Source organism: Aegilops tauschii, chromosome 6 (assembly GCF_002575655.3).
Source record: "Aegilops tauschii subsp. strangulata cultivar AL8/78 chromosome 6, Aet v6.0, whole genome shotgun sequence".
NCBI classification, from domain to species: domain Eukaryota; kingdom Viridiplantae; phylum Streptophyta; class Magnoliopsida; order Poales; family Poaceae; genus Aegilops; species Aegilops tauschii.
The window spans coordinates 3,927,831-3,935,587 of NC_053040.3; the positions used below are offsets into that span (position 1 = coordinate 3,927,831).

The following is a 7,757-nucleotide window of genomic DNA, read 5'->3' on the forward strand; positions in this document are numbered from 1 at the left end:
GGTTTTCCATTCCTGGAATCCAGCTAATTAAAAATAATAAACCTGATAAATTATCGGCGACAAATTTCCACATACAAAAATACATATAGTTGTATGCATCAAGCAAGAGATACTTTCCAAGTTTCAGAAAACATAAGAGGTGGTGTTAAAGGGTCATGTAGCAACCAAGCAATACATATTAGACTGCACTCTGTACAAAATATTTCACATGATTAATGAATAAATTTTCTCAACACCTCCTTTTCGTTTTCTGCACTAAACTGCAGCTTAACACTCTCACCTGAAGAAATTACTTTGACTTTTTTAACACAAGAAATTGCTTTGATGTCAGATGCATTGTCTACCAATAATGACTAATGGATTGCCTACAGCCAGAGAATGCAAAAATGTTTGTGTGCATCCTGGACCATGCCAAATTTTGGGATAGATATGCATCGAAGTCAACTGACATCTTAGGATCAGAAGCACATCAAAATGAACTCATAATAAAAAAACATCAATTTTGTCATTGAAACAATGGTAAACTGACATAGACTCCCAACAGCTTTCATAGAGAACGAATAGTTAAGCGTTGTGGCTGCTCCATTTCGTGCTTCCTCCTGATGTTGTGCTCTTGGTTGTGCTCTTTGGCAGCAGAGCCTTCTTGCCTGCCTCTCGAGCCAATGCAGATATAGAAATTATGCAACCGTTGCTTTTCATGTTGCTGGAACATCAGAGGTGCTAAAGTATCATGTAGCAGCCCAACAATGTAGACAACTGGAGCTTGGTGGTGTGCTCTGTCTGCCTCTGGGCCTATGCAAGCATTATATTCCTCTTCCGCAAGTGGAGATCGAAGCAGCTTTATCAAAATTAAATCACTAGGAAGACTCACAGAAATCAACTATGGATACCAAGAAACAGTGTAAAGTGCTAGAGCTTACTATTCTTTGTTCATCTTTCTAGTATTTTTTTAGAAAAGGAGGATTAAATGTTCATCTTTCCAGTAAGTTCTCACATCACAGAACCAATCATTTAACCAGAGCAACTCCACGAGACACTAACCAGTAACCAGGCATGCATGTGGACATTAGATAATACTCCCTCCGTAAACTAATATAAGAGCATTTAGAATACTAAAATAGTGATCTAAACGCTCTTATATTAGTTTACAGAGGGAGTAGTATAAAAGAGTCCACATGATTAAATCCAACAAATTCAACTTCACAGGCCACAATACATAAATGTAGAACAAGCGTCGACCACAACACATCCGCGGCGTACACAATGGAACAATCTGCAGACTGCATAGTAGGACACTTTGAGCATCAACCACACCATACAAAATGGAACAACTTCCTTACACCAAATAGCCATGTCCGCATCTCAACAACCCGAATTTAACTCTGGATACCTGCAGAACATCAATGTCATCTCAGTCAAACTAATTTATCATGCCCACTCAGAAAAACAAATTTTGGATGATTCCCAAAAATAAACATTAACCTTGCCATAGTGCAAATTATACGAAAAATATCCAGAGCTCAATCATCCCATGATTATTGGACAAACTGATACCACAAATGGAGAACAACAATAACAGAGCATTTAGTTTGTTCTGGCAGCTGTATGTTGACATGTTTACAAGATTCTTGCTACATAACTATGTACGATCGCAGTAGAAACTAAGAGATCAGTGACTCGCCGCCAATCATGTGACACAAAAAAAAACAGAACTCCCAAGAATGTTGACTCATTCCAGATTTACTTTTTTGTGCCATGCTATATGTGAGGCTCGGAGTAAGATGGGAAAATGTCTAGTATGCCAAGCTAGTATGTCTAGTACGAAGGAAAATGCAAGCATAGACTATGCACCATCTTGTAAATTGGGTAACCAAGCAAAAAAAAGGGTATATGAAAAGAGAAAAGTACCTAAGTTGTTTGACAAAGATAGCACGTTAGAATATCAGGTGTGTTCAAAGTTCCGGCCAGATCTGTCCCTTTCCTCCCAAATCCGCTGCCTAGAAGAAAATGAAGCACAAACCAAATGAAAATTCAAAGAAAAGTCCAGTGTGGCTCCACATATATCGCCAGGTCTAAAAATGAATTATTGTATTACATGTTTAGAGAAAATGCATTTACCCAGAATAATTGTCGAGTAAGTTTTGTACCAATTATGACCATAAAGCCAATATAAATATGCACGGAATGGGAAACCAGAGTTCCAAAACAAGCATAACATAGCACTACGTGAAATTAATAAACTAGTGCTACTCTTCGATAAAAACTAGAGCACATGGTATCATGAATTGAAGATTTATATCAAGATCGATCAATATAAATTCAATTCTTGCAAGGAAGAATAGTGAATAAGAGAACGTGACAAGCCTTAAACCGCCTCCAGATGTTCCAATTGATTAATTATTTCAGATGGTTTCACTGCTGCAGCTATTGCCATTTTCCAATTTCTAGAAACCCTCTGATGAAAAGATCATTACAAGCACATAATTGTATTTAGCCTTTAGCAATGGCCAGGCATCAAAGCAACATTTGTATTCATGTTCTAGCTTTAATGGATCCCTCTAATCAGCCAAGTTAGGCAAACAATAGGAAATTAGATAACCATAACATGACCAGATCAACAGAGAAACGAACAAGACATTGTATTCTTATATATATATATATATATATATATATATATATATATATATATATATATATATATATATATATATATATATACACACATATACATATATAGTTTACACATATACATATATAGTTCAATCGTAATAACATGAACAATGTTACCGCAAGAACATACCATAAGTAACTGGAATGAATAGGAGCGAAAACTAATTGCACTATTTTGCTTGTCCAATGTAGATAGGGGGCACTACCTGCAGCATAGAAATTCCTGTAGGGATGAAAGGTGTCATGACATATCTGGTTTCTTTTAACAATATGTTTGATCTGCATCGAGTCAATTTGGAGCGTGAAGTTGCCAATCATCGTGGAGAGAACAACCAAATTTGACTCCTCATCATACCCAACAAAAAATGCATAACTTATTCTCCTTGGAAGCATCTCATCCAGTGGAATGGTTTTCCGCAGCAACACCCATTCGCCAATGCCTTCACAGTTAGATTTCCTATCCCATAAATGGATGTTCAGGTCCAACAAACCAGCAAGGCCAAGGCCACCATCGGCCATCCGCAAGAGCTGAAAACACCGGTCGTTGGTAACATGGTTTTCCACCGGTGTCTTGATCACAACAAGACTTTGCATTTCGAAATCAAACACAAGAACTTCACCACCACAAATCAACCAGCAAAGTGTATTCCCGACAAGGATGCTGCGGCTTGTCGCAGAAATCCTATTTGCTATGGTCACCGAGAAAATATTTCCCCAAACGCTAGACGCTGAGTCATAGAGAGAACAAGATGCCTGTGTACTGAATCCATCACTGACCAAAACCAATTTAAATGGGCTTGAGAAGCAATCTCCATGGACGTGCCCATCTTTGGCATCAACGCACAGTACAGCGCCATGCCAGGCTGAGTTTGTCCTCATAGAGTGGAATCCTGGTGGAAAAGACACGATGTGCTCTTTGCCGGTGAGGGGATCCCACACGACGGTCTCATGCTTATTCCTGTCAATTAGGACAGAGAGACCGTGGCGGCAGCCCATGTATGCTTCATCGGTGTGGTAGGATCTGGTGCTCTTGGGTAGGGAGAAGCGGGCAGCAGGGATGCGGTCAGGCGAGTCCATGGCAGGAATGAAGCTTTTAGCATACCCTCTGAAGAAGCCTAGCAGAGGAGGCATCCGGTGGTGCTTGAGGAAGGATTTGCGGAACTGGGGGTCGTAGAGGATGCTGCCCCAGCGCTTGGATACGGCGGACGCACGGGAGAGCGAGGACGGCTTCGGAGGGAGGCGGACGAGGATCTCGATGAGGAGGTTGTCGTCGGCAAGCACCTCGGACACTGGGTCGGCCAGCGGCACAGAACAGCGCAGCCTACTGCCGTCCACACGCGTGGGAAAGGTATCGGCCCTGGCATGAAAAGGAATTTAATCAATGGACACACATATATTCACATCAGGACAGCTGCTAGAATCCAACACACTGCACATCCATCCAGAACAGCGATAGCATATACAAAGCAAGTAGTGCACGGCACAAAATTAAGAGGGGGAGGAACACCAGTGGGATCTTACCCTTGGCCTTGGGGAGTCTCAGCAGCGGGATCCATCAGCGGTACCCTCTCCTCTCTCTCTCTCTCTCTCTGCACTGCTGCAAAAGGGGATGGATGTTAGGGTTTGATTAGGAGGGGAAAATCTGGCTAGGGTTTACTAATAGAGGGAAAATAAGATGAGACGAAAGGGAATCACTAGTAGATTAGATGGAGAAGGAAGGGAAGGAGAAGGGGTGGGCTAACCAGGATCGGATCTCCGGGGACGCGGACGGGGACGGGGCACGGTGAGGTCGCCGATGGCTCCGATCCTTCTTTCTCCGGTCCGTCCGCTGCTGAGAGTGGAGAGACTCGGGGGTACGGCAGTTTTCAGTTTTTAGACAATGGGAAGCAGGCAGCTGAGTGTAGGAACGCTGAGTTATTTTTTCTTTTTTTGAGATTAACGCTGATGTTGTACGCAGGTGCCATCTAAGATGTAACGTTGGCCCATCCAAGCCCAGCCTTGTACGTTCCACTGAGAAACAAAATCTTCTAAGAAAAAACACTGGGAAGTTTTCTTCCTGAAAACACTGAGAACAACCTACATCGGTTCAGACCGCGGAAGCCATCCAAGGCGGACCTGCATCGGTCCGCTGAGATGTCCGGACTTGTTTTCTCCTGCAAATCAGAGACAAATGTGGGGAGGTTGGCAGGAGTCCGGACCGCTCCCAAGCCCGTTTCTGACCGCTCTGACCCATCAAAAAACCCTTCACCCTCCCGCGCGTTTTCGGTCAGTGCCGCTCCAAAGCGTCATCGCCCGCATTCATACCCGGCTAGAGCGGACGTGACTACCCGGCTATATGCCCTAACACCGCATATAGGGTACGATTAATTGCAACGTCTACCATATCAGCTGACATTACATACAAAATTGAGATGTTTGAAATTCATATAAATTTTGTGCATGTCGGTACAAAATTGAGATGTTTGAACTGGCACTAAGCTCTATGCGCTATTATATCATAAAATGTATTTATAATTTTTGATTGTTTAATGCTATTATGTTATCACTTTGGAATATTTTATATAATTTTTTGACTAAACTATTAATTTAAGGCTCCGTGCCAGTTCGTATTTTCTTCATGTTTTTGATTTCGCGCAAAAATCAATATCTAGGAAGATCAAAACATGACTCTAATTTAAAAGGATATAATACTAGGGCGACTCCAAGGTGTTTCAATTTGCCTGACCGAACATGTTGAGTTTTCACCCTATAGAAAGTCGGAGTTCACCCAAAAACAATGCCTTCAACAAGGCCGTTGCCAAGTACAACCAATAAAGGCCAGAACTTGAATTTTCATCCTGGGAACCAAGACTCGGTACTTGGAGAGTAGAGCACCAACAAAATGCAGTCCTCCTAGTGTTGCCGCCCCTGCTTGCCGTGGCCGCAGTTGCAAGTCACCAACGCAATGAGCAGCGGATCATCATCTTTTCCCCGCCCATTGCGAGTACTCCCTGGTACATCATGTTATAGTAGACGATCTCGACTCAACACAAGCATGTGAGATAACACCTTCAGAGCCTAATGATCTTCAACCATAACCTCCTTGAATCCAGTCCAAGCCCAGCCTTGTACGTTCCACTGAGAAGAAAAAAATCTCTTCTAAGAAAAAACACTGAGATATTTTTTGTGTAAAAACACTGTAAACAACCTACATAACACAACATATAGGGTACGGTCCCAACTCCAATGAAAGTCATCAAATGTTTGCGGACCTCCTTCCCACGACCTCCTCCGTGCGGCGGCGCCGCGCCGCATCGGGGAGTCCGCCGGCTACCTCAAGCCCTCCTCCACACATCCCCTCCTCTCTCTCCGCTGCCGTCGGAGGCGTCGCCGGGCAAAGCCCAGCGGCGGCATGGCTCCCGACGGGTACTGCTAGGGGTATGTGGGTGCGGCCTGCTCATGCCCCTATAGCCGCAGTGATGTGCGGCGACGGTACCAGAGGCGCGTCGGCGGCAGGCGGCTGGCAGCTGGTAGTTGAAAGTGGCGGCGCGGTAGATTGGCTCGATCTGGGTCTTTTTGCCAGGATGGTTCGATCTGCACATTTTGACGAAGCCCGACGGCAGGGGCCGGCAACAGGCGCACGACTGCGGCGGCGGGGTGGATTGGCTTGATCTGGACACGTTTTGGCAAGGAGGGCTCGATCTGCACCGTTTTGACAAAGGTCAGCGGCTCTGCCCGCATCCCTTCTGTGTCGGGGCGGCGGCCCCGGACATGGCGGTGCTGACCATCTCCTTCCTCCAGAGGTGGGCATCCAGATATTGTTGATCGAGGGATCTCATGTCTCACATAATTACCAGCTAGGCGGTTGCCCTAGTTATCTTCACGCAAAGTCACCGTTGTACCCATGATCAGCCCTCTTTGATCTATCCATTGGCGAGTTTCGGACTTCTCCTTCTAAGGAAAACGAAGACTTGCATATATGGTGCTCTTTGGAAACTTTTTTGGATTGGGGCCGGTCGCGTACACTCGCAAGATCAACATAACTAGGTCTATGGGGTATCGTGAAGCTCTGTTTTGTTGACACCTTGGGACATATCTACACCAAGATTTCCATGGAATGAACACATGCGGAGAATGCCATGGTGTGATTGGAGGATCTACAAGTGGCGATGGCGGGGTCTTATATGCGATGAGGACTTTGCTTCACAAGCAGTTGTTCAGAATTGGCTTGCGGGATATAGTCCCATCCAGATCAGACACCAGTTCCGTGAGCCTTGTGGTACGTGACTTGTAGTAGTAGCCTCCGCAAGTGGGGGCGGTAGCATCACATGACTTCTTTGTTGGTGGTGCTTCTTTGAGCACCGGGTCGTGATTTCCAGGGTGAAAACCCAAGGTATGGCCTATATTGGTTGTACCTGGCAGTGGCCTTGTTGAAGGCATTGTTTTTTGGGGATGCGGTCTTTCTCCAGGGTAAAAACCTACGATCTTTGATAGGGCAATGATAGCGCTTATGCTTTGTTTCCTTCCTAAAGGCGTTCCTATTGGAGAACCTTATTTGTAGTCCGGGTGTTATCTTTGGTGGTTGTTAGAGTGCTACTATTGCAGCTGAACGATCATCGTGGCAGGGTCTTTTTTCTCTTATTCTTATTTTTATTTTTTGGGGGTTGTGTGCACACTAGTAGAAAACAGGGCTTTGGTCACAGTTCAATATACACATTAGTCTCATTTGCATTACAAACCTGGACTAATGTGAGCATTAGTTTTGGTTCGAGTGGCCAAAGGCATTAGTCCCGGTTCAAATGAGACCTTTAGTCCCGGTTTGAGACACGAACCGGGACTAAAGGGTGTGATGCCCTTTAGTCCCGGTTCGTATCTCAAACCGGGACTAAAGATTAGACCTTTAGTCCCAGTTTGAAACACGAACCGGGACTAAAGGGTGCGATGCCCTTTAGTCCCGGTTCGTGTCTCAAACAGGGACTAAAGGACCCCCACCCCCTTATCGTCATTTTAGTTTTGAAAAAACAAAAGAAAATGACAAAAACTTCAAAAAAAATAAAATTCTTTGAGATGTAGTTATATTACTACATCTACTAGTTAGGAAAATTAAA

At 44.3% G+C, this 7,757-nt stretch overlaps 1 protein-coding gene across 2 annotated transcripts; it reads right to left on the minus strand.

The window, feature by feature from the left end:
* Nucleotides 1-920: 920 nt before the first annotated feature.
* On the minus strand, nt 921-4,819 carry LOC109773024 (F-box protein At5g03970-like). Of its 2 annotated transcripts, none has more exons than XM_045229496.2 (5): nt 4,413-4,819; nt 4,192-4,264; nt 2,877-4,027; nt 1,909-1,997; nt 921-1,390 (listed from the first exon to the last, which is right to left on the minus strand). In XM_045229496.2, exons 2-4 carry the CDS (start codon nt 4,224-4,226, stop codon nt 1,909-1,911), a joined length of 1,275 nt encoding a protein of 424 aa, XP_045085431.1. In that variant the 5' UTR covers nt 4,227-4,264; nt 4,413-4,819; the 3' UTR covers nt 921-1,390. The 2 variants fall into 2 exon arrangements, with proteins under 2 accessions (XP_045085431.1, XP_040247478.1); XM_040391544.3 differs by having other exon boundaries at nt 4,192-4,267.
* Nucleotides 4,820-7,757: the final 2,938 nt, after the last annotated feature.

Excerpts from the sequence above, each read along its gene's own strand:
- LOC109773024 (XM_045229496.2), bottom strand. The coding sequence starts at position 4,226 with ATGGATCCCGCTGCTGAGACTCCCCAAGGCCAAGG. Across the intron at positions 4,028-4,191 it reads GAGACTCCCCAAGGCCAAGG|GGCCGATACCTTTCCCACGC; the intron begins GTAAGATCCCAC and ends TTTTCATGCCAG. Across the intron at positions 1,998-2,876 it reads CAGGAATTTCTATGCTGCAG|GCAGCGGATTTGGGAGGAAA; the intron begins GTAGTGCCCCCT and ends ATTTTCTTCTAG.